This window comes from Notolepis coatsorum, assembly GCF_963971535.1.
Source record: "Notolepis coatsorum genome assembly, chromosome: 7".
NCBI lineage: Eukaryota > Metazoa > Chordata > Actinopteri > Aulopiformes > Paralepididae > Notolepis > Notolepis coatsorum.
Genome location: NC_140171.1, coordinates 129,859,862 through 129,887,228, shown reverse-complemented (window position 1 = coordinate 129,887,228; position 27,367 = coordinate 129,859,862). Strand labels below are relative to the sequence as shown.

The window sequence follows — 27,367 nt, the reverse complement described above, 5'->3', positions numbered from 1 at the left end:
CCTTGAATGAGTGCTCCTGCCAGAGTCTTCAGGGTATTCTTGTTTACCAGAGAGGAGATCCGGTACAAGAATCGAGTTTGTTGGTTGACTTTTTTTTATTACATTGGATGCCATTTTGTCACAGGAAAGATTAGCCTCTAGGATGGAACCCAGGTAGGTAATTTCATCTTTACTTGTGACAATATTGTCACCCACTGTAACTGAGAAGCCGTCGGTCTTGCTGAGTTTGTTATTTGAACCGAAGAGAATGGACTCTGTTTTGCCCATGTGTAATGATAGTTTGTTATCGGCGAGCCATATGCAGATTTTGCCTAGTTCCGAGCTGAGGGTTTTTTCAACCTGTTGTCTTATTCGATTTAAAGAGAATAATCTTCAGGACGAGGAGATTGCATTAAGATGTTTATTCAAGGTAAGCATTAAGTAATCATGAGTGTAACTCCATCCACGGCTGGCAGCCAACTGACTGTCAGGACCCCTTGTGCAGGTATTCATAATAGCAGGGTGCACCTGGCGCGCCTGTCGTAAAATGAGATATTCAAAGCATGAATATTACATCCTCCTTCTTTTAAAGAAAGCTTTATAAGCTATGAACAAAATTGAAATAAAGAAGGTTGTGCAATACTCTGTAAGAGTTTCTTTGTAAACAATAACCATGTGTGTTACATGTGTCAGGACCAGGCAATGTAAACAGGTAAGATTAATATGTTAAACATAGGGATTCTTGTATCAAAGGTATTACAGTTCGTATTGTGTGCCCTCTTATTCTGGAAAGTCTGCTTTAATATTTGAATACTTCAGCTGTGAATAAGGTATGTATTCAAGGCTTATTTGGTCGTGTGTCTCACCACTCTTACCATATGCAGCTCTTGTTGTAGAATTAGCTTGCTAACAAAATGGGAGTATATCGACAAGTAAGCAAGGTAAGTAGGTCATAGATTCAACACATATAGTAAGTCATCATTTCAGCATACATTAATATTTTGTTACATTTCACCACCCCCTTTTTTTTCTTTTTTTTCAATGGGGTAAACTGTGTTATAATAGGGCAGCGATCCGCCTGCACCCTGTACATTTATAGGTCTAAAACGTCCCGAGGCTTCACTGCTCGGCCGGATCTGGTGTAGTATGAAGCTGAGTTCTCTTCTGAGTCCTCTGACAGTTCAGGGTCGTTGGTCTCCGGCGGTTGATCGACGCTCTCTGGACTTGGCATACCGTCGCTGTCCTGGAAGTGTTCCTCTTTTGTGTCCCTCAGGTGCCTGCGGTTGCGGTGGTATTCGCATCCATCTTGGGTGCGAACGTGGTATGACCGCGCAGTGTCGGCTGGTTGTATGACTATGAAAATGATTCCATTCGTTTTGGATAGTTCATCTCGGTGATTCCAGTATTCAGTGATGTTCTGGGGGCATTGTTTTCTTTCCTCAGGCCATCCCTCCAGGATAGCCTGGCTGAGCAGCTTTAGCTGTGTGTCATTGTCTGTTGTTTCTCTGATCTCCTGTAGCCTGTCGTCGTGCACAGGTAAGCTGTTGTATACCATGTGTACCTGAAGGTCCATCCCTTCACTGAGACCGTCGTCGTGAGAGGTGAGTGATTTCCTGGACAGCGTGTCGGCAACTGGGATGTCTTTCCAGGGCGGTGCACGATCGTGAAGTTGTACTTGTGTAGTTGTAGTATCATCCTCTGTAACCGCGGTGGGGCTGCGGCGAGCGGCTTCTTCATGATCGACTCCAGGGGCTTGTGGTCAGATTGCACCATAACATGGCGACCGTAGGCATATTGGTGGAAGCGTTTGAATCCATAAAGGACTGCGTACATCTCCTTTTCGATTTGTGCGTAGTTGACCATACCTAGCACGGTCTCCAGTTCTGCACGGCTCTTTGGCGCCTCCATCTCCTTGATGGCAGCTATCTTGCCTGGGTCAGGCTTCATGCCGTCAGCTGAAAGGACGTGCCCGAAGTAGCTCACTTCGGTGGCTCCGATGGTGCACTTGTCTGCGTTGAGCCGAACGCCTCTCTCCCGTGATCTCACCAACATTGCATGTAGATTCTTATCGTGTTCCTCTCTGGTCGCGCCATATACAAGGATGTCGTCTACTATAGCTGCTACTCCGTTCAGTCCCTCGTATGTCTCGTCGATTTTCCGTTGGAACTCGTCCTGGGCAGAAGCGAGCCCAAATGGTAATCGTAGGAATCTGTATCGTCCAAACGGTGTGTTGAACGTCGTCAGCTTCGATGATTCTGTGGAGAGCTTGATGGACCAGTATCCCGACCTTGCATCCAGTACGCTGAAATAGCGTGCGCCTGTTAGTCTGGGCGTGATGTCCTCTAGTGTCGGCAGAGGGTAGTGCGGGCGCTTGATAGCCTTGTTTAGCTCCTTAGGGTCCAAACATAGTCTGAGCTTGCCTGTGCGTGGTTTCTCAACAATGACCAGTGCACTGACCCACTCCGTTGGTTCGATGACTTTAGCGATGATCTGTGTGTCTTCCATACTCTGTAGCCCTTTTTTTAGTCGGCCACGCAGGGCGATCGGTGTCCTTCTCAGTGGGCAGACTACTGGCGTGGCGTCTGGGTCTATATGGATGTGACACTCTCCTGGGAATAGTCCGACCCCTTTAAACACGTCGTGGTATTCTTCCATGATGGTCTGTTTATCTGTGTAGGCATTTACTGACAACACTAGTTTAATGAGGTCCATATTCAGGCATGCCTGTAAACCTAGAACTGGGGGTGCCTGAGTGTCTACTATGTAAAAGTCTAACAACATGTCACGCTCTTTGTATTTACACTTTAACGTGCATGTGCCCTTTACCACTAGTTTCTCTCCACCATATCCTGTCAGTCTGCGTGAAGTAGGCTGTACTTTGCGTTTATCTTGTAAACTGTGATACTCTCTCAAAGGAATTACATTTACTTGTGCACCTGTGTCTAGCTTAAATTTAAGCTCTGTGCCCTGTTTTCCTACTCTGCGAACGCTTGTTCTGTTGCATCAAACCGTCTGTCTGTCACGGTGTCTACATAAAGTTCGTCTGACTCTTCTCCTGACTCAGAGCGCATGCTAATCTCGTGTACTGACTTTTTCTGGAAACTACCGGCCCTGCAGACTTTAGCAAAGTGGTTCCATTTTCCACACTTCGTGCATTGTTTCCCCCTAGCTACACAGTTATCTCCTTCCTTGTGAGCTCTACTCCCACAGTATCCACAGTTCTTACGTGTGTCTGTGTCGCTCGCTCTGTTCGCTCTCTCTGTCCACTCTGTTCTGGGGGCGGTACCTCTGTGCGCTATACTTCTGTTCATGTCTGTGCACCTCGTGCACGAGCTGCTCCTGCGCGCTGCTCGTGGCGCCAGTAAAGCTCTTTATCTGTGATTGTGCTAGCTCGTGGGCTCTAGCTATATCTACCGCTTTGTCTAACGACAAGTCTGATCCAACGTTTAATAGTTTCTCTCTTACTTTTGCTGAGTGTATGCCAAACACTATGCGGTCTCTAACCATCTCATCATTGTTCACATATGCACAGTCCTTCACGAGTAGTTTCAATGCAGTGACAAATTGTTCAAATGACTCGCTAGGTTGCTGGGTTTTTTCATGGAATTTGTACCTAGCGAAAATCGTATTCCTCCTTGGAAGTACGTATGCTTCGAAATTGTCATAGTAGCTCTTCAATACCTTTGCTTCATCTGCACTGAGAGTCCATGTGTTGTAAATGTCTCTCCCTTTTTCTCCGCTCCACAGTAGCAGGTAGCTACATTTCTCGTCCTCTCCTTTCTTCTTGAGTGGGCCCGAAAACATTAGCTCCGCGTGCTGCCTGAACTTCTTCCATTCTCCCGGTAAGTCCAGAGAATCCCAATTCATCTGTGGCGACGGGACTCCGTTGATATCCATGTTCATCCTGCTTCTGACACCATGTCGTATTCGATTTAAAGAGAATAATCTTCAGGACGAGGAGATTGCATTAAGATGTTTATTCAAGGTAAGCATTAAGTAATCATGAGTGTAACTCCATCCATGGCTGGCAGCCAACTGACTGTCAGGACCCCTTGTGCAGGTATTCATAATAGCAGGGTGCGCCTGGCGCGCCTGTCGTAAAATGAGATATTCAAAGCATGAATATTACACCTGTAACTTGTTCTTGTCAGAGACCAGCAGGGCTGAGTCGTCCGCAAACAGGAACAAGTTGCAGTCACAAGCTGACGACATGTAATTTGCATAAATTAGTCCTATCCTGAAGGAAGACAGGATAAGTAATATGAATTAAAAGTAAATTAAATCTAACAGAATCCAGTCCAAGGCACCAGTACTTAATGATAATCACCTGCTATTGGATTACCAATCACCTGTTGTTTTGAAGCCAATACAGTATGTCTGCTATGGAATATTATTAATTCTGGCTTGCATTCCCATGAATGATATCTTGGGTCTTGGGTATGACCCGCAGTGACGATGTAATGGGTATGACCCCCATCTCTGAAATCACATGGGCTGCTGCTAGTCTAGAAGGAACAGGCACATGCACACATAGAGCCCAAGGGGTGCTCAAGCACCTGCCCTTTTGAGCCTCATAAAAAAGTGCCCTTTAAAAATAAATATATTATTATTATTATTATTATTATTATTATTATTATTTTAATTTTTTTTACCGTTGCGCATATAGATTGCCCTTCCAATACAACTGAAAAATGTCAGGATAGAATCAAAATATTAGGTAAAGAGAGAGAGAGATGCCCCGTATTCCATTGCAGTTTGCACGGCCTCCTCAGCGTGCCTCTCCGCGGACCTATATATTTTATGCATAGCATGGGTGGTGATAATGATGATGATAGAAACCGCTGTGGCGCATACAGTTGAATGCTGGTATTACACTCACTGAGGGCCACAAAGAAGTCAAGTCCGATGGGATTTGGGAATCTCAAATACAAATTGGGATTGGAATAAAAAATGCATTTATATTAAACAATACAGAATATACAGCACTTCTTGGGGTCTGTAGGGTAAGCACTTATTCCCTCCCCCCTGAACATTTATGGAGATGTATGGGCCTTTTAAGTCGCCCAAAAAGGGCCCCCAAAAATCGGGCTTGCACACTTCGCATGCTCGGTTCTAACACACACAGGTATAGTGCCCTTTTCAGTCTTTGAGCACCTGCCCCTCTAAAGTCCTGTGCACGTCCCTGAGAAGGAATGAATCCCACTTGAACCCTCCCTCTTCCATCTCCCCAATTCTTGTCCTTCCTACTGCCTCAATGAAGAAAAGATACTTCATGTGGGTGGTGAGGGTGTTTAGCTTTTGATGACACATTTTAGAACGCCAGCTGAGCCCACAGTGGCTAAACATGCAGACTGTTCAGGAATGACTAACACCATCAGAGATTTTCTCTTTGACCATACCGACCTTGCCTTCTGTATTATTGTTGAATGATGTTTCTCAATTGCCGACCTCTGTACATGTAAAGAGACTCATTTTGGCCGGCCTTACAGCTGCCAAAAAATGTATTGCTTCACGCTGGATACAACCAGATAAATTATGTCCGAAGGTATGGATTCTCACCTTTCTTGATGTAATTTATCTAGATATATCCACTGCACGTGTTATAGGTGTTAATGAAGCCAATATCGCAATCTGGTTGGCTGCGGTGGAAAAGTTAAAGGAACGCATATCAATTTGGAATTTTTGAGTATCGAATAAGGTATTATATGAATGACTCACATTGGGGTCCTGGGGTGAGCTGGGGGGTTGGGGGGGGGGGGGGGGTGGGTGGGGGGGAAAACGAGCGAGTGTTCATGTCTGTTATTTTTCTTTTTGGTTTTATGTATTTGATTTAGTCTTTTCTTATATATTTAATTATATGTTTCGGGCCCCTCTGGCTGTGGATCTGGTGGTTGTGGGCTCGGGCCGGGGGGGGGCGCGGTTCGGGGTCTCTGCGGGTAGAGGCATCAAAGAGGCATGGTGCTCTGGCTCGCGGGGGCGCCGGACTGTGGGTCCTCCGGGTTGAGAGAACCGTGGCTGCTGGATCTGGAGATGGAGGGGGCTCAGGAGGTTCACTATACAGTAAGGGGTTAATTCCTATTCCTTTACCTAGAATTTAAGTGGCGACTTATTTAATTTATACTCTGTTTTTATTATTTTGTTAGTCCAATTTATTATCATTTTGTGTTGTTATTATTATTACTACTGTTATTGTCATGTGAAGTCCTGTCTATTATTGTTGTTTATTATTATTATTATTATTATTATTATTATTATTATTATTATTATTATTATTATTATTATTATTATTATTATTACTGTATTGTGTTGTGTCTTGTCTTGTTTTGAAAAAAGAAAATGAATAAAAAGATTTGATCGGGGGAAAAAAAGGAATGACTAACACCAGCACCATAATGGACCTTTAGGGAAGTAAAGGACATAACAACTGTGGTAGAAAAGGACCAAACTATACTTAACTCATTGGCCACCAATCACGAGTAGGCCGATACTCGTTGTTGGCCGCCAACGCTTGACTGCCAATAACGAGTATACTCGTTATTAGATCGTTTGATCTTTTTCCTTTGATCCCCGTTCTACACACTCGGCCGGAGCTCTCTGAATCACTGTGGCACAGCTACATACGTTGGAATTACAATGCCGATCGAATCTCACCAGATGGCAGTATCGTCTACCTTTTGAACTCAGATAGAGGGGGAGGAGCTCTTGCAAAGCAACCGCAAGCAGATCTGCTCGCCTCAAAACCTATACTGTCCCGTAACACATGTAATTACATATAAACGAGTAATCGCGATCGCCGATGGGATCATTGGAATTATTCTTTTTGGATTTCTTTCTTACTTTGCCGGACATAAACCAAGCGTTTTGTAACGATTGCATTTTCGGGGTAAGACTACCCCCGAAAGGCACATGTGTATAATATATACCTTTGATTTGTGAGTATTTGGGGTTTCATGGGATCAACCAGAACGGTTTGGGCTTATTGCATATAACGCGTTTTATCTCGCGATCTATGGGAAAAGACTGAATTATCTAGGAAATGGCCGATGTTTAGCGTGTAATAAACTACAAACTACAGTGTGTAGAAACAAAAAAAAATGTCCATGTTGGACTACAAGTAGTGTCTGCCAAATGAGCCACACCATTGTCTCCACAGCTATAATACAGAACACAACCAGCTCTGCAAACATCGTGAAACACAGCGAAAGTTACCATTTTAATCTGGCCTGGTGCGGCAGGGATACGGAAAGCGTATGGCGTGCAACCCTGGCCTGCTTCTAAATTCAGTGGCCTGACTGCATGGGGGGGGGGGGGGGGGGGGTCGCCAGATTATTTAAAAAAAAATATATAATAATAAAAAAAAAATTTATTATTTATGCAGTCAGGCCACTGCACACAAAGCCTACAGCCTCTCGCAAATTAATCCAATCACAGTTTCAGCTGTGTATGCAATCACAGTCAATGTTTTTATTTTTATGTTACTTGTCCTGTTTGGAAAAGTTATGTTTTTTGTAGGTTTTTGCTACCGGGCAGTCTGGTGAGAGAGAGAGAGAGAGAGAGAGAGAGAGAGAGAGAGAGAGAGAGAGAGAATGGGAGATAGACGGGGGGAAGACATTCGGTGTAGCCGGTGTGATCTTGTCTGCGTTGTGTTTTTTGTCAATTCGACCCCTGTTAAGGGATCGCCCTGAGTGGGAGTTGAACCCCGGACGGGCGGCATCACAGACCACTAAGCAAGAAGTGAATTCACTTCTTGCTTCCGGGTCTGGATGCCTCTGGGGAGTGAGTTTACTTGCAGTACCGCTTACCATCCACAGCCACATCACTACTTGTACCCGTGACTGTGGATATACTGCGGTACCTCCGTTACATCGGCAAAGGTCACTGGGTCCGGGAGTCGAACCCGGGATGGCCGTGTTGCGCCATAATGCTGTACACGGTGCACCACTCGGGCGCCCCAATCACAGTCAATGTTAATGTTCTTGGTAAGGCCTTCACACAACCTGCGGCAAAATGGCAGTTCACACAGTCTTATTAACATAAATAAATAAATAAACAGGAAATACCCTGTTCACTTGTAACACAAGCCTGCTTTTTTGTAGTTTGACCATAAGTGTGCAAAAAGATTATGCAACCTTTCAAAACCTGGAATCAAAACCAAGAAAAATGTGTGATGCAGCATATCCCATACAAATATCTTCTTCCATTTCTTATTTTTTTAATAATGGGTATACTTTTGTTTTTTCATGGATATTCATAAATCACCATCTCAACTATGTATTTTCAGCATTTAAAAAAATAAATCAATTTAGAATTAAATCCATTCCTCTATTCCTCCATTCCAATATTTTGTAGTTTATTTTGATATAATTTGTTGAAGGGGTATTTTTAATTTACAAAAGATATTTGTATGTATTTTTAAAGGTGCTATATATAACATTCAGCCACTAGATGTCACACTAGAGCACCAGCATGGCATTATCCAATCAGGTCCATACACCACATGGGGAAATGGGAAGTAGGGGAGGGGAAACATGCATGCAACATGTAAACAACATACATTTTGGACCCGCCAAAAACGTAATATTTTTGAGGGGGGGAAATCAATACTTTTATTCTTACACCTTTCTAAAAGCTCTAAAAGTTTTAATTTTTTTTATGATTACTCTACGTAAAAATGGTATCTATAGACCAGGTTGCTCTAAATCCCAGTTACCATTTGTATTGCTCTTTGTTCACCACTAGATGGAAGCATTGTTCCGTTACACGAGTTCCTGCCGTTTTGATTCAAAATATCATAATTTATGATTTCATACTTTTTGTGCACTTGTGCACATTAACACTGTATAATACAAACACCCCTTTTTCATAGGGAAAGCTTCATATGTATATATATATTATGTAGAAGAAAATCGTTTGAGAACAGCCCACACAACTTTGGCTTGCAGGACAATCATGTATCAGTAATTGTGTGAATCTTCTTCCAGTGTGTCACTGGATGAACTCAAAGCAATTCAACAAGACAAAATTATTAACGATAATTATGTTTATTCCACTTCACTCGTATCTTTTATTCTTCTGTTTTTGAAGAACCAATTTCCTGTAAAATCATAGGAGGAGAAATTAGACTGAGTTATCCTGATTCTCTCTCTCTCTCTCTCTCTCTCTCTCTCTCTCTCTCTCTCTCTCTCTCTCTCTCTCTCTCTCTCTCTCTCTCTCTCTCTCTCTCTCTCTCTCTCTCTCTCTCTCTCTCTCTCTCTCTCTATTAAGTATAAAGTATTTTGTATACCCAAATGAGCTTTATTCTCTACATTAGTGTTCTCAGCTCTGAAACAGAAAATGTATCCTGAATATTCCCCTGGGTGCTGTCAGTGTATTTGGGAGAGAGTTTTATGTGGCAGTGAAAGGGTTAACCGTATGCATTGTTGCAGTGAAAGGGTTAACCATTTGGTAGTGTGGTAGTGAAAGGGTTAACGATCAATGTCATTCAGTGCAACCAGTGAGGCCCTAGATGTTACCCTAAAGTGATCCCAGCCACCGATCTCCGAGTAGAGGGCGTCTCCAGGGCAGGAGGTGTAGTTGACCATCTGCCGGTGCCCATGGAGGGTGAAGTTGGCAGCCAGCCTCCCTCCATTCACTGCACACTGGACCAGTCGACGGCGCAACAGGTCCATGGAGTGACGAGGCGGCAGGGTGGAGGTGTAGTTGCCGATGATGGACACGCCGTATCCAACGGAGTTGTGCCCTCTGGTGTGGCTGCCGAGGTAGTTCCACCCTCTGCCTTCATAGACGTACCCGTCAGAGCCAACCACAAAGCTGAGGGCGTAAAAAATGCAGTACACAGTTAAGGGTTGAAAGTGGTGCAAATGGTCAGGTAATTTTAACATCTAACTAATTACTCAGTGAACATGCTATCAATTTGTTGAGTTATTAAACTGTTTTTAGACATTTTATTTTTAGAAATATTATAGAGAATATCTTCTTATGATACACTTTATGATTCATTAACATTATGTGTAGACTGTATGTCTACTGCTGAATGGACATGTGTACAGTGATATACATTACCTACTGTGGCATTGTAGTGAATATTGAAATGTCAACTCAACATGGACATCAATATCTTGATGGTAACATTATTTATTAAATTAACCTGCTGTGTAAATGGTATCCTAGAGAAGGGTGCCCCACGTGGACTGCAGTGCTCTACTCCATCCTACAGCTTTAGCACCTGGCTACCTGTATCCAATATCGCTCCAGCCGCGGTCGTCCTGGTGGAATCGCTGCATGGCCCTCATGTCTCTGGAACACTGTGAGAAGGACAGACAGGGCAAGGACGGCTCGTGGGTGTGGTGTACGTACAGGAAGGGGAGGGGCAGGGACAGTGGGATGGGTGTGCCTCGATGGGGTTCTGCACCCCACTGACACCGAGGGATGATGGGAGGGCAGTCTGAAGAGAGGAGAGAAGATGAACGCTCATTTTTTCTTCTTACCTGATTCCTATTGTTGAGGTCCTAAATGCCCCTTCAAGTGATAGATGTGTATTATGTATTCACACCAGACCAGACTACTGGACAACTTTGAATTTCTTAATGACAAAAAATATTTAATATAATTATCATTAATTTGAATTGTCATAGGCCTCTCTGCACTCTAGATTTTATGTGTAAGTATACTATTGTTACTGTAATTTTGTATTTTATTTATTTGTATGCATGTACATAACCTTGTTTTTGTTACAGCTCTTTCACTGCCCCTCCCCCCCCCCTCCCCTCAAAAGGCCTTTGCTTTTTGATCAGGCTGCTTTTGTATATAAGAATGCGTTCTTAATTTGCTTGCCTGGGTAAATAAAGGTTAAATAAATCAAATAAATAATTTAACCAGAAGAACAAACATAACTGTCAAATGAATGTACCCCTAATAGAGACAGTGTGTAGTTTTGTACAGGCACCCTCCCCCCGTGTTGACAGTGCGTGAGATTTGAGGGAGATCGATTTGAGTGAGATCGATTTGAGTGAGATCGATTTGAGTGAGATCGATTTGAGTGAGATCGATTTGAGTGAGATCGATTTGAGTGAGATCAACTCGCCCCAGTATTTATGGACAAATTCCCGCACTCCATCTATCACTGCTTTCTCCACCCCAGTGTCCAGGCCAATCCATTCCGTCCTCTCCAGCTTCCACACCAGTGTAAGTGTCTCCATCACTTGCCTCGGAGGATCGAGGGGTTCCAGAATTGCCTGAGAGATCTCCCTTCGCCTCGGGCTGATGTGGTTGGACACTGGAATATCGTCCAGCCCCTGACCCTCGCGGAGAGCATAGCTATAGTAACGCTTCAAAATCTCACTGAGGTTCTGAGGTAGTTCGAAGGAGGCTAGATCGCTGAGGTCCGTCCCCAGTATGGCTCCATCCATGCCCCCGTTCATGAGGGCGCCGGTGGCCAGAGTGGGTAAATGAGTGAGCTTGAAAACCTTCGGGTGGACCACATTGTCCCAGCAACCGTCTGGCCCCAGACGATGAGAGGGTGGAAAGTCCTGGAGACTGAGGAAGGACAAGCCCAAACTTCTGGCCAATGTGAGGGGAAATATCCCCACAGCTGGGGCTCCCTCTATCTTGGCTTTCAGTCCAGCCTCGATGCCCAGTAGCAGGGGTGCCAGGGCTACCGTGGTGCCGTCTGGGGTGAGAACCACCCCTCGTTCCTCTCCGTGGTTCGTCACAACGTGATGGATGGCTTTGTCGAAGAAGCTGAAGGAGGAGCCATTCAAGATGGTGGCCTCTAAGGTCTCCGGGGCACTGAGGTTGTTGGAGGCACCCAGGAAATGGATGGTCAGTGGATCGTCGTGGCCCGCGGTTCTCCGAAGGGCCCTGACCAGAGTCAGAGGACACAGGCCGGGGTTGGAGTTCTCGACCTGCTGCACGGCACTGATGAAACTGTCCATGCTCCGCAGGTAGACCCCTGATACCAAGAGCAAATGAAACAGAGAAATACACAGAAAATACCATTACAGTGGAGAGCATTACAGTGGAGAGCATTACAGTGAAGAGCATTACAGTGAAGAACATTACAGTGAAGAGCATTACAGTGAAGAACATTACAGTGAAGAGCTTTACAGTGAAGAGCATTACAGTGAAGAGCATTACAGTGAAGAGTATTACAGTGAAGAGCATTACAGTGAAGAACATTACAGTGAAGAGCATTACAGTGAAGAACATTACAGTGAAGAGCATTACAGTGAAGAACATTACAGTGAAGAGCATTACAGTGAAGAACATTACAGTGAAGAACATTACAGTGAAGAGCATTACAGTGAAGAGCATTACAGTGAAGAACATTACAGTGAAGAGTATTACAGTGAAGAGTATTACAGTGAAGAGCATTACAGTGAAGAACATTACAGTGAAGAGTATTACAGTGAAGAGCATTACAGTGAAGAACATTACAGTGAAGAACATTACAGTGAAGAGCATTACAGTGAAGAGCATTACAGTGAAGAGTATTACAGTGAAGAGTATTACAGTGAAGAGTATTACAGTGAAGAGCATTACAGTGAAGAACATTACAGTGAAGAGTATTACAGTGAAGAACATTACAGTGAAGAGTATTACAGTGAAGAGCATTACAGTGAAGAACATTACAGTGAAGAGTATTACAGTGAAGAACATTACAGTGAAGAGTGTTACAGTGAAGAGCATTACAGTGAAGAGCATTACAGTGGAGAGCATTACAGTGAAGAGCATTACAGTGGAGAGTATTACAGTGAAGATCATTACAGTGGAGAGCATTACAGTGAAGATCATTACAGTGGAGAGCATTACAGTGAAGAACATTACAGTGGAGAGCATTACAGTGGAGAGCATTACAGTGAAGAACATTACAGTGGAGAGCATTACAGTGGAGAGCATTACAGTGAAGAGCATTACAGTGAAGAACATTACAGTGGAGAGCATTACAGTGAAGAGCATTACAGTGGAGAGCATTACAGTGAAGAACATTACAGTGGAGAGCATTACAGTGGAGAGCATTACAGTGGAGAGTATTACAGTGAAGATCATTACAGTGGAGAGCATTACAGTGAAGAGGATTACAGTGGAGAGCATTACAGTGAAGAACATTACAGTGGAGAGCATTACAGTGGAGAGCATTACAGTGGAGAGTATTGAAGAGCATTACAGTAAAGAGCATTATAGAAATGTCTTGTCTTTTGGGTTGTCCTGCTTAATTTTAACTGGTAATTTTATTTTATTTTTATATTTACTTTTTTTATCATTTTTATTATTTCTATTAGTTATTATTATTGTTGCTGTTAGTGTCCTGTGAAGTCTTGTTTATTATTATTATTATTATTATTATTATTATTATTATTATTATTATTATTATTATTATTATTATTATTATTATTATTATTATTATTATTATTATTACTGTATTGTGTTTTGTCTTGTTTTCATGTGAAAAAAAAGAAGAAAAAAATATTTGATAAAAAATATTAAATAAAATACAGTCAAGCTATGGCCCATCCTGCATGTCATTATTATTAACACAGGTCCAACACAGACATGAAATCAATGTGGGTCAGATTCAGTGGGCATGATGCAGAACCAGTGAATATTCTTGGATCAAAGGATGATGGTTGTTGGAACAAACAATGCAGATATGGCCCTTTTGAAATGTTCTATGGCCCGCAAGAGGCTGCCTGCAAATCTGGTCTGTTACGTCTTTTTAAGTGCTGTGATTGGTTGTAACCTGTTGTGGAATATTTTAAATGAGCCAAGACAGTGAACTGTAGAAATTCAGATGAGTCAAATTGTATAAAAAAGAACATAGTTTATTTCTGTGGCCACAGAAAAGTATCCTCAGTTTACAATCAGAGACAAGTCTAAACACAAGCGTCTGACCAGAAAGTGAGAAAGAACTCTGGTCAGACTTACAATAAATACATAGTTTGACATGACGACAAGAGATAGCAAATGAATAACAGATATGACAAGAAAGGTAAACAAAGATGAGATTATGGGTTTTGTCGTATCTGTCACAAGATTGATAGAAGACAACAAGAAAAAGAACAAGATATGATTTACTTGGACATCTCATATCTAAGTCAAGCTGTCCTGACCTTTAAGTTGTTTTAAGAACACCGTCAGACTGTCGCCTATAGTGTCTTGACTAGTTAAAGCTTTGTACAGAGAAATATGTATTTATAACAGAGCTTAGCCCCTTTCGTGACTGTGATGCACAGAGTGAATCCACAGTCACTTCCTAGCCCATAGCCAACCAACCTAGATGTACCATGAAGGACTGGTTCTGCCCGAACCGTTCGTTATACACGTATCACAGAGAATTTTCAAAGGTACTCACAGTTGCACAAGGGTTTCGGACAGAGATACGTGATGGTTTGAAAGCTCGGCGTTGCTAATAAACATTTAAAAAGGAATATATAAACGTGTAAACATCACAGAGGCAGCGTTGCATGCTGGGCGCACCAGGCATGTCACAAATGCAGAATAAGAGAAGAAGCTAACGCTGCCTCTGTGATGTTTAAACGTTTATAAAAATTATTTAAAATATTTATTAGCAACACCGAGGTTTCAAACCATCACGTATCTCTGTCCGAAACCCTCGTGCAACTGTGAGTACCTTTGAAATGTCTCTGTGATTCTTGTATAACGAACGGTTCGGGCAGAACCAGTCCTTCATGGTAAATCTAGGTTGGTTGGCTATGGACTAGGAAGTGACTGTGGATTCACTTGGTGCATCACAGTCACGAAAGAGGCTAAACAGAGCTATGAACATGTCCAATAAGCTGTACAAATGATGTGAACATATAATAAATTGCCATTACAAACCTTTTGCACTTCTGTGTCAAGCCTTGAAACCATAGCTTTCCTATCATTTTGTATGGACTGACTGCTGTCTGGAATTGATTTCAATGACACCATTAAATGGACAGTGGAAGCAGTAAAGCAGGGCTATTCAACGTCAATAGCAAGTGGGCAAAGTAGGAAAATCACTGGGGGCTCATGTCATGTACCACACAGAATACCTTGGCTACAAATAACTAAACTTGTACAGTATAAGGTTAATAGATATATTATTACATGAATAAACGTATCACGTGCATCCCTTTTCTTTCACGTTAACCCTTTCACTACCACACTAACCTTCTGTAGTGTGGTTGTGAAAGGGTTAACCCTTTGTCGTGCGGCAGTGAAAAGTGTTACCCTTCTATATTGTCACAGTGAAAGGGTTAACAATTTGGTAGTGTGGCAGTGAAAGGGTTAAAACAGCTAAGAAATTATATTATTTTACCGTTTGTATGTTGAATGAACTGAAGTTACCCGCACTGAATTTACCTGCAACGTTGCTGTTGGCACTGTATGATCCAGCCAAAAGAAATAACCATAGTCCACCCCAAGTCATGTTGAGCCCCACGATATAAATGCTCTCTGGAAACTATCAGAATAGACAGCCTAAAAAAAAGGTTTTCTTTTAATCCTGTCGTCATAAACCAAAGTACTCTTACTTGACTAGAGCCAGGAATGTGGCCAAAAGAATCCTTGATATTCTGGCTTTCACCAAAACTTGTGCTGAATATAGTCTTTTCACAATAACTTCACGGATTAGCTGTGTAGACTTTGCAGTGTCCCAATAGGAAAGGAAGGGTATACTCTTTGAACGCTGGTCATTCCAAATATTGATTGGCCCTTAGTTGCAATGACTATTTTAGTTTGTATTCAGTCATGTCCTTCTCTCCCACATCAACAGCAGTTCTCGGAAAGATGTAGTAGGCTATTGTTAATGTTTAGCAGCTCTTATCAACTATTAACATGGAAAGAGGTTGCAGCTAGATATTTCACAGAACAGTCTTGCCTGCACTGTTATATGAATTAAAAACTATTTGCATCCCTCTCTGTACAATGACTTCTGAAGATTAGCCTCTCTAAAGTAAACATGTCACGTGACGTATACACGCAAAACAGGAAGTATATTAGCTGAAGGGGACAGAAATAAGTATTCATAACTTCATCACTGAAAAAAAAAGTTTGTTGGATTTACTTGATTTTAATGTGTACATTGGTTCCACATGATCAGAATATGTCCAACTGACATACTTTTCCTCGTTCTCCTCACTTACTTATTGCTTGTGAACCCAACATATTTCATTCACATTAAGATTACTTAAAATAAACATGTTGATTCAACATATTTGTCGTTACAGTAAACACAATTTAATTGTGTAATGTTAACGTACTTTAATGATGTTCAGGGTACTTGATTTTCAACACTAACTCCAACTTGATTTCTTAATGTAAATCTAACTTGATTTGTTCAAGTTAACACAACTTGATTTCTCAATGTAAATCTAACTTGATTTGTTCGAGTGCACAAAATCTTACATGTTTTTGCATTGACAAAAAAGGCAAAGAGTCAAGTTCTGTACCAAAAATGTTAAACATTTTATTGAACAGGTAAACAACAGCAGTGGATAGTAGTCAATATATAATAATAGATAGTCAATAGATAGTCAATAGATAGTCAATGTTTCTAAAACTGTTCGGGACCTTAAATGGATGGCAGTTGTATGTTTTGTTTTAATTCTCTTTTAATTTAGTTGTTTAAGAACTCCTGGTACGTTAGTGTGATAGAAATGTGTGTGTATTTTGCGTGTATGTGTCTTGGTGTGATCAAAATGTGTGCGTATGTTGCATGTATGTGTCTTGGTGTTATACAAATGTGTGTGTATGTTGTGTGTATGTGTCTTGGCGTGTTTGAAGCTCCGCAATGTAGTTTTGGGAACAAAAACATGACATGTAGAATAATGTTTCAGTGGTTCTCTATAAAGTGCATATGCTCACTGTAGATTTAAAAGGTAAATACAAAATACTGTGAACTGTTACCACAAACAAATGAAAATAAGGGAAAAAAAACTACTGTTGATACACATCTGGTGTAAGATTAAGTAATGGATGAAGAAAAATACAAAATACAACAAGTAAACCCTGCACCAACAGCATATACCGGTAAATACTGCTGGCCTGGGAATGTAACAGAAACTATCAAGTAGGTCCAAGCTTTTGCACCACTACAGATTAAGGCATTCTTTAACAGCATCATAACACATTAAAACACATTTGGCTGGTTAGTGTTTGTCCTTGTATTTAAAGATATATCCATTAACTATGAATTTATAGCACTAGTACATTTCCATAATGTTTTGAATCGTTAGTGCAGTAGATCTTTTTATTATAATTATAGATCAGAGCTTTAATAATATAACTAATGGAGTTGATTTGTCACTCTGTGCTCAGTGATGCACAGTGATCAGACTATAATGCATCACTGTGCCTCACTGCATCACTGAGCACAGAGTGACGGTTACCATCTTCCTGGACTTTTACTTTTAAAACAACATTGTCAATATTACACTTACAATACACTTAATGTAGATATCTATTTGTTACTGTATTTATATTAGCATGTACATACATTACATAGGAAATGTGAATCCCAGACGTATTTTATTTTATTCTTTATTCTTAGGCAATTTTTTTTTCTTATTTGTGATTTGTTTTGTCTACCTAAATGTTTACTGTGAGCAATTTGTAGTGCCAAATTTCCCTCGGGATGATTAAAGTATTTCTATTCTATTCTGTAACTGAGGGGTACAATTCCCTGACTGTATTGATAAGTATGGTATCATTAAACCACTACCGCTTTATGTACTTTAACTACTGGCCACACAGTACATGATATAGATATAAATGAACACTTTCCCACCATGAAACCAAGTCCACACAAATGTATAAGTCGAATATTTAATATATAGCAAAGGGTATATACAACGTTCACTTAATGACATTTATGATTTGAATGCACTTGTAAGGCAAATGAGTATTCGTAGGCAAATCAACATTGAATGTCCAATCTCTGGTTACGCAGGAAGCAAGTATACAACCTGGTTCTTTAGGGAACTATAGCGATGGTACTTAATGATTATAGCTGGATATACTAAAGGGGGGTCCTGCTGGTTGTAAGTCAGTAGGGGGGGGGGGGGTTAGGAGAGCCGCCGGCGATATCCCATCTGGCCAACGATTTCTTGGGAGAATTCAGAGTGCTGAACACGGTGCCCACAGAACCTTGGTCCACAGATGAATACAGTTGGGCCCTCTTGTAGACGGTAGCTGCCGGTCCACAACGAAGAGACGTGAGGCGACCTCACTCGGGGTAGAGCGCCGTCTCACCTGGACTCCTCTCGGGGGGTAGTTCCAACACTCACCAGTGTTGGCTGTTATCCATGGCATAAATCAAAGCACCCAAAGCAAGTAGATAATCCAAGCCGTGTAGGGCTCGCCGTCGTCCGGGTAAGGTAATCCAATGTGCAGGTCCACTCGTCCTAGCCCAGAACTCCTCGGATGAAAGCACCACACGTGGTCTGCCCAGCCTGGTTAAGACTCTAGATAACGCGAGGAAACGATGGGGCTACTACTCACTGTATAACTCTAACCGAACGATGCACCATACATAATAGACTATTATTAACTTAATAGAAATACGTCCCACTCGACGGTATAGTGCCAAACTATGACAATTCAACTATTAATCCACACGATGTCTCAATGCCATTCTGAGGCCAAGTTGACCATACTGCACCACACGTGTATCGTGGGTGAGGCTTAACGTCTTGCCACTAGGTTGGAGGGTAAAGAACTAAGGGCTAAGGGACTAAAAGAAAGTTCTACTTTACTTGCGCCATATATATATGCGCTGTGAACAAATAGTACCATTCGTATTTCGCCAGACGTATTCCTACGCGGAACCGGGCTAGTAACGACATGTTCGTCGGCACGATTGAACTTGAACCAAGGGGCTTGGCTGCTGGCGCCAAGTTCTTGTCCAATGAGAGAATGAAACTATTATGGGCTGTTAGTAGACTAAAGGGATATTCAGTGTATATGTACAAGGAATATACAAGGGATATCAAACGATATACAAATACTATTAAATATATATCCATAAATAAATATATATATTCGGTTTAATCTGATCCTTCACAACAGCCGCCCCCTAATTAGTCCCACCTAATTAGCTAAGCAGAGACAGATTAACCGCACTGTCTACCACTCAAGGTCCGCTGTAAGGGTCAGTCAACTCACAAAGTCGTGGGGTCATGGTCGTCATCGATAGTGTCTGGGAGTCTGGGCAGTTCTATTAGCCTCGCCACGGGTCGTGTGTAAGTTCGCCCTTGGACGAGCACCTCAGCTGCTCGGACCTTGCCATCGGCACCGGTGATCACTTTGCTTACGCGGCCAGCCGGCCACATAGCTCTGGGTAGTGACTGGTCGATAATCATGACGACTGTTCCTTCTGTCAAATTGTCTCTCTCTTTTACCCACTTCTGGCGGGTCTGTAGAGACGGTAGGTAGTGGAGTAGAAAGCTGTTCCAAAACTTGTCAGCTAGTACTTGACTGTACCTCCACATTCTTCGGCCGTTCGCTTCTTCAGGCCTGTACATTGTCTGGGGTAGCGCGGGGTCCAGCCGCCCCATCAAGAGTGTGTTGGGGGTGACTGGGTCGACATCTGCTATATCACTGGAGACGTAGCCGAGGGGCTTGGAGTTCAATACTCCCTCGATCTCCGTGAGGACTGTCATTAGGACTTCTTCCGCTACAGTCTGGGCCCCAAGCACGGCGTACAGGGCTGTCTTTATAGAACGTACTTCTCGTTCCCAGGTTCCACCGAAGTGGGGTGCGTTCGGGGGATTAAACTGGAAGTCAATCTGGGATGGAGCGAGGTGGGTCTTAAGTTCTGGGCCCATAGCTTGGAAGCTCTCTCTCAGCTCTCTTTCTCCGCCTTTGAAGTTTGTCCCGTGATCAGACAACAATGTAGACGGTTTTCCTTTCCGTGATGTGAATCTTCGGAAGGCCATAAGGAATGAGTCTGTGCTCATGGTTGGAAGGAGTTCGATATGTATCGCTCTGGTGGTCATGCATTTGAATACAATACCCCACCGCTTCTCGGTTCCTCTTCCTTTCTTTATATACAACGGGCCAAAACAGTCCATGCCTGTGGAGTGGAATGGCTTGTCGCCGAGTCGGAGGCGACAGGGAGGTAGGTCAGCCATCCGGGGTATGCTGGGCTGCGCGCGCCACTTTCGGCAGTCTAGACAGGTTCGCTGGAAGCGTCGCACTGCTTCTCTTCCTTGAAGTATCCAATAGCGACGTCTGATCTCCGCGAAGACTCTCTCTGCTCCTGCGTGGTGTACATCCTCGTCGTATTTCTTTATGATCAGCTCTGTGACCTTGTGTCGGCTGTTCAAGACTATCGGGTACTTAACGTCATCCGGTAGATTGGGGGCCCTCCGCAGACGACCACCCACTCTGATGAGATTATGGGCGTCGCTCTCGGGTGCCAGGTGGAGCAATCTGCTGTCTGATGGGACGGGCTTTCCTCCCTGTAGACAGTCTAGCTCGTCGGGGAACGAGTCTCTCTGGGCTCGTTGTAGTAGAAGAAGTCCTGCTTCTTCGTAGTCAGCTGCTGAAATGTCGGCAGTGGGCTGAATCTCTGGGTGGTGCCACAGAAATGTCTTTAGTTGCGCACTCTGTAGGGTGAGGCAATCATCTATGTTGGGGTCTGTGGAGGCGACTGTGCTCAGTCCACAGAACATATGTTTCTTGTTCTCAGCCTCCTCTTTACTCGCCTCCCGTGGGGTGGGCGTAGGCCACTCTCCTTCCGGGAGCTTGAGGAACTCTGGTCCGTCACTGTAGATGTTGTGACGGGTGAGGTCATCTAGGGACATTCCCCGGGTGATGACGTCAGCTGGGTTGTGTTTGGTGTCCACATACCGCCAGCTCGCTGCTTCTGTTAACTCTTGAATCTCTGTGACTCTGACTCCCACGAAGACCTTGTATCTGCATGAATCAGACTTGATCCATGTGAGTACTGTCGTGGAATCTGACCACAAGATTGTTCTGTGCACCGGAATGGTGAGTTCACGTTGGATTAACGTGGCTAGATGCGCTCCTGCTAGGGCTGCGCAGAGCTCTAGACGCGGGATAGATTGTTGCTTTCGTGGGGCTATTCTTGAGCGAGCCAGGATGAAGGCGGTGTGTATCTCTCCTCCCTTCTCTTGGGCACGCAAGTAGGCCACTGATCCATAGGCTACTTCGGAGGCGTCGCTGAAGACGTGTAGATCCATCTTGCATGTCTCTGGCCTCACTGTGGGTGGGAAGTAGCTGCGGCGTATATTGACGCCTGGGAGTGAGCGGAGTTCTGTCTCCCACTCTCTCCATGTGGAGGCAAGGGGTGCGGGTATTGGGTCGTCCCAGCCCTGGTCCTTGTCCCATAGTGCTCGTACAATCATCTTTGCCCTGGTGGTGTAAGGTAGAATACATCCCAACGGGTCATATTGTCTGGCGAGTGTTCTGTACACACTCCGTCTGGTGGTCGGTATCGCCGTCGACCTTCCCTGCTCCGTGGTCAGGGGTTTGTGTCTATAGTGGAGCGAGTCTGTTTTGAAGCGCCAGACTAGTCCTAGTGTCATTTCTTGGGCTTCTCCTGGGATTGTCGCCATCCAGGTCTCGCTGCTGGCAGCCTTGTCCGCGGGAGAGAGGCTGCGCAATACGTGCGGGTCGCTGCTGGCCCACTGCCTGAGATCAAAGCCGCCTTTGATCAGAGAGGCGCGTAGCTTGAGTAGGAGAGCCTCGGCTTCTTCCTGAGTCGAAACGCTTTGTAAACAGTTGTCCACGTAGAAACTGTTCTTCACACTGTGTCGGACCTCTTCATCTGCTGCTGGGTCCTCTGCGACGTGTTTCTGTAGTGCAAATGTAGCACAGCACGGGCTGCATGTGGTTCCGAAGGGGAGGACTTCCCACTGGTAGATGGCTGGGTGCTCATCTCCGATCCTCTCTCTCCATAGGAACCGCAGCAGGGGCTTATCCTCCTCCACTAGTCTCACCTGCAGGAACATCCCTTTGATATCCCCGCTGATAGCCACCTTGTCCTGGCGGAAGCGTAGTAGCACGCCTAGTAGAGAGGGGCCGAGTGTGGGGCCGGGCAAGAGCTCTTTATTCAGATTCTGGGATCCGATCTGGTAGCTGCAGTTAAACACAATGCGATCCTTGCCGTTGTGGTGGACCTTGTGGTGCGGCACGTACCATGATTCGGTCGTCTGATCGGCCTCTTTAATGTCAATCTTCATTACGTGTCTCGCTGTGATTAGCTTCTCAATCTCAGCGCGGTACACACTCTCTTGAGCGGGGTCTTTGGCTAGGCGCCGCTCTGTGTTCAATAGATACCGCTCCGTAGCGTCTTTCTTTGCGTGAAAGGTGGGCATTCCCTCTCGCCTCAGGAGTGGAGTTGCGTATCTCATCACTCCGCCGACTGTGACTCTCTTTGTCCCTTGCTCGAGGAGGTTTATGGCGTAAATGTCTTCTTTAGAATGAATGTCTTTCTTTTCGTTCTTAAAGGGCATTGTCTCTAGTGTCCATAGCCTCTCGACATGCTGCAGGAGAGTGGTGTCTTCTTCTGTCACTCTGGAGTGGAGGCAGCTAGTGGCTGCTGTTCGGTTGAGAGATTTAGCGAGGGGGCCTTGTAATGTCCATCCTAGGCGGGTCTCGACTGCTGCAGGACAGCCTCTGGGTCCTGTATGGACCCGGTCTATCGGGACTATGAGGTCTGCATGGTCGGAACCTATCAGCAGGGTCGGGGTGGCGCCGTCTATGAGCGGGATAGGTAGTTGACGCAGGTGCACATATTTATCCATCAGTTTGGCGATGGGGTAGGTGTACTGTGATAGTCCTATTTCTTGGCTGGTGAAAGCATTTGTAATCCTATACCGTCGCTCTGGCTGCCCGCTTGCTGCGATGGTGAAGGAGACATTCTCGCCTTTTATCGTCTTTAAATCTCTTCTTATTGTCCGAATCGTCATTTGGTTCTCGCTCCCCCGCAGTCCCAGCTGGGCCGCAGCGGACGCGAGCAGAAGGGTCTTCTCTGACCCGTCATCAAGGACGGCGTAAGTGTCCATGACTTTATCTTGGTAGCTCAATGTTACACGGACTACCTTTAAGAGCACTTGGGCGCCGCTGCTGCTGGCGGGGTCAATGTACATGACACTTGCCTTTGTGCTGCTCGATGGTGCAGGTGCAGGCTTTCTTCTGTTACTGTCGTGTAGGACATCTAGGTGGGCTCCGTCACACCGACTGCACCTCTTCTTTAGGCGGCACTCGGCTGCCATGTGACTGCGCGCACATCGGTAACAGCGCCTGTTGGACTTTATCCATTGACTCACTTCTTCTGCATTCATCTTTGTGAACAGGTCACATTGTGACAGCCAGTGTTCCTTCTCGCAGTACGGGCACACCATCTTCCACTTCTCTTTTCTCGAGGGGGTACTGTGGTTCTTACTGCTCGGTACTGATTCTGATTGGTGCATGACAGTCACCGATCTTCTTCCATCGTTTATTCTCCTGGGTCCCTCTCTGGAGCTTGGTGTGCTCCGCACGAACGTATCCAGTCGTAGGCTGCTGACTTCTCTCGCCAGGAAGTCGGCTAGATCGAGGAGGGATGGTTCGGGACCGTTAGGATCACGGTGGTCTCTCTGCCGCCTGAAGCGCTCTTGTCTGGCGGGTGGCAGCTTCTCTAAAATCCTCTCGACGTTAGAGTTGGCGTATAGCTCGTGCATACCCTTTCTCGTTGCGCTCCCAGCATCCCTACCAGGGACTGCACTTTTATAGACAGGTCGTCTAATGAGCGATTGTCTGTTGCTGGGGGTAGGCGGTCAATATGCCTTATCTCTTGGATTACGTAATCCCATATACGTCCATATCTCTGGTCCAGCGCTGCTAGAGCCGCGGTGTATGGGGTCGTAGAGGTGGCATAGGCTAGCGCTATATTGTGCGCTCGGGGTACTTTCAGGTGCTTCAGTAATATTGCATACTTGTGGCGTTCATCAGCGACATCCACCATCATTGTCTCTAAGCACATCCGGAGCTCCGTGTACTGTGCTCGATTCTCATAGGTGAAGTCTGGAAACGTCGGTGTGCCAATGTATGACGCCGTGGATGGCTGATACATCGGCGAGCGTTGGGGGAGAGGCCTCCTAGGCGAGTCTCCTCTTGCGCCTCTCTGTGGGCTGGTACCGGCAGGGTACCATGGCCCGCTGGTCCAGGTGCTATTCCTCGGGGCTGGTCGTGCGTCATGCTCACCCGTGAATAGAGTCGGGGGTCTGTAGCGCAGCGCCGCGGGGGTATAGCCTGGGCTGTACTGGACCTCCTGGTCCGGTGGAGTACTGTGCTGTCGTCGGGCTTGGTTCTCCTCCTCTCCCTCTTCTTCTTCTATCAGGTCCTCTAGATCCTGTAGTCGTTTATTTAGCTTCTCCGCAGTGTATGCCGCTCCTTCCTTGTAGCTGGGTCTCGCTTGGACCGGTCGGGGAAGGGGGTCTGCGGGGGGTATAGGCTTGGTCTGTTGGTCAAGTTCAGGGTCGCTTGCTCGGTTAGGGGATGCTGCCCTTGACTGTTGTCTTGACGAGTTCCTTGAACCCCTGGCGGAGGGAGAGGGTGTTGCCTTGGTGATTAGCTGCTCCATTAGCTGCGCTTGTAGTCTGTCGCGCTCGCCCTGTAGTCTGTCGCGCTCGGTTTCGCGCTGGATGAGAGCGAGGTCGCGCTCTGCCTCTCTTTGGGCACCGTCAGCGGCGCGCTGGGTGTCTGCTCGGTCTCTTGCCATATTCTCTTCCGTCTGAAGGCGTCTCATCTCCAGGCGTATGCGCTCTTCTTCGCTCCGTTGCTGCGTCTGGAGTCGATCGCGTTCACCCTGAAGTCGATCGCGTTCACCCTGGAGTCGATCGCGTTCGGTAGAGGCTGTCAGGCTGACGAGGAACGCCTGTGATAGCATCCTCTCCGCTTCGCTGGGGGAAGACGGTTGTAGAGGTGAGCCGCTCCTGGCTGTACTCGTTGGGGAGTCCTGGAGCTCTATCTCCTCGGCGCTCTCCTCATCTTGTTCCGTGCAGAGTTCTCTCTCTGTAGGGTTGTCTTCCTCCCGGGGCTGGTCGGGGACTACTTCTTCGGTATTGGCGGGGGGTAAAGGCATGTCAGCTCCCTCCTGGTCCCCACCGTGAGCTTGGTCAGTTACATTAGAACCCACTAGGGCCTCTGTGGTCGGGGTAACCTGGTCGTTAAGGTCAGACATAATTTTACTTTCTACTTTTACCGCGTTTACCGTCTGTAGAAGGCTAGGTAGTTGACTGACAGCGTAATCCTCTAAGTACTGAGGTGTCTGTCGTCTGCGCCGCGGGCGTTCTACGTTAGGAGGACCGTTTCGTGGAGTGTTCATCATAGGCCATTTCAATATTAATAACACTATATTAATATTACACTAGTTACCCTCCGGCTCGAAGGACCAATTGTAACTGAGGGGTACAATTCCCTGACTGTATTGATAAGTATGGTATCATTAAACCACTACCGCTTTATGTACTTTAACTACTGGCCACACAGTACATGATATAGATATGATGAACACTTTCCCACCATGAAACCAAGTCCACACAAATGTATAAGTCGAATATTTAATATATAGCAAAGGGTATATACAACGTTCACTTAATGACATTTATGATTTGAATGCACTTGTAAGGCAAATGAGTATTCGTAGGCAAATCAACATTGAATGTCCAATCTCTGGTTACGCAGGAAGCAAGTATACAACCTGGTTCTTTAGGGAACTATAGCGATGGTACTTAATGATTATAGCTGGATATACTAAAGGGGGGTCCTGCTGGTTGTAAGTCAGTAGGGGGGGGGGGGGTTAGGAGAGCCGCCGGCGATATCCCATCTGGCCAACGATTTCTTGGGAGAATTCAGAGTGCTGAACACGGTGCCCACAGAACCTTGGTCCACAGATGAATACAGTTGGGCCCTCTTGTAGACGGTAGCTGCCGGTCCACAACGAAGAGACGTGAGGCGACCTCACTCGGGGTAGAGCGCCGTCTCACCTGGACTCCTCTCGGGGGGTAGTTCCAACACTCACCAGTGTTGGCTGTTATCCATGGCATAAATCAAAGCACCCAAAGCAAGTAGATAATCCAAGCCGTGTAGGGCTCGCCGTCGTCCGGGTAAGGTAATCCAATGTGCAGGTCCACTCGTCCTAGCCCAGAACTCCTCGGATGAAAGCACCACACGTGGTCTGCCCAGCCTGGTTAAGACTCTAGATAACGCGAGGAAACGATGGGGGTACTACTCACTGTATAACTCTAACCGAACGATGCACCATACATAATAGACTATTATTAACTTAATAGAAATACGTCCCACTCGACGTTATAGTGCCAAACTATGACAATTCAACTATTAATCCACACGATGTCTCAATGCCATTCTGAGGCCAAGTTGACCATACTGCACCACACGTGTATCGTGGGTGAGGCTTAACGTCTTGCCACTAGGTTGGAGGGTAAAGAACTAAGGGCTAAGGGACTAAAAGAAAGTTCTACTTTACTTGCGCCATATATATATGCGCTGTGAACAAATAGTACCATTCGTATTTCGCCAGACGTATTCCTACGCGGAACCGGGCTAGTAACGACATGTTCGTCGGCACGATTGAACTTGAACCAAGGGGCTTGGCTGCTGGCGCCAAGTTCTTGTCCAATGAGAGAATGAAACTATTATGGGCTGTTAGTAGACTAAAGGGATATTCAGTGTATATGTACAAGGAATATACAAGGGATATCAAACGATATACAAATACTATTAAATATATATCCATAAATAAATATATATATTCGGTTTAATCTGATCCTTCACAACATATTCTATTTATGTTACAGGGTTAGGTGCTGGGAATGTGGAGATGTAAGGGGTGCACAGAAACTGTATCAAATAGGTTCAAGCTTTTGCATAACTACAGGTTAAGACATCCACGATTTGGAAGTAGTTCTCCCTTTCCACGTACGTACCTGCACTGCCCATGTACATTTAAGACGTGGAATTCCCTTATTGTCCACCACAATAAAACCCATTCCACTGGGGTCACTCATAAATCCCCACAGTGGTGTCTTCGATGGCCTTGTTGATGACGTCTTCATCCATATACCCTGTAGAAAACAGACAAAGGTTAAACAAGGGCTAACACTATATTGATTGAAAACCTTTATTTATCCCTGAGGGGAGATTCAGATGTCCATTACAGCATAACAGCAATTTAAAAACAGTTAATACATAACATACACTTATTAGTATGTGTTAAAAACAAGATGGACAAATACATAGGGATAAAAAGAGCTAAAATATGGCTAAAATAGAGCTATAAGTGGTGAAAAGAAAAATAAACAAGTCCAATCATGATGTTAAATAATTTAATTAATTGGTTACAGTCCACAACCCAGCTCCTCCAGTCCACAGC

At 44.8% G+C, this 27,367-nt stretch overlaps 1 protein-coding gene across 1 annotated transcript; it reads right to left on the bottom strand.

The window, feature by feature from the left end:
- Window positions 1–5,832: 5,832 nt before the first annotated feature.
- Window positions 5,833–26,934, bottom strand: pglyrp2 (peptidoglycan recognition protein 2; the record flags this gene model as incomplete). Its single annotated transcript, XM_084318389.1, has 5 exons — window positions 5,833–6,003; window positions 9,492–9,789; window positions 10,213–10,423; window positions 11,063–11,929; window positions 26,922–26,934. 5 exons carry the CDS (start codon window positions 26,932–26,934, stop codon window positions 5,833–5,835), a joined length of 1,560 nt encoding a protein of 519 aa, XP_084174515.1.
- Window positions 26,935–27,367: the final 433 nt, after the last annotated feature.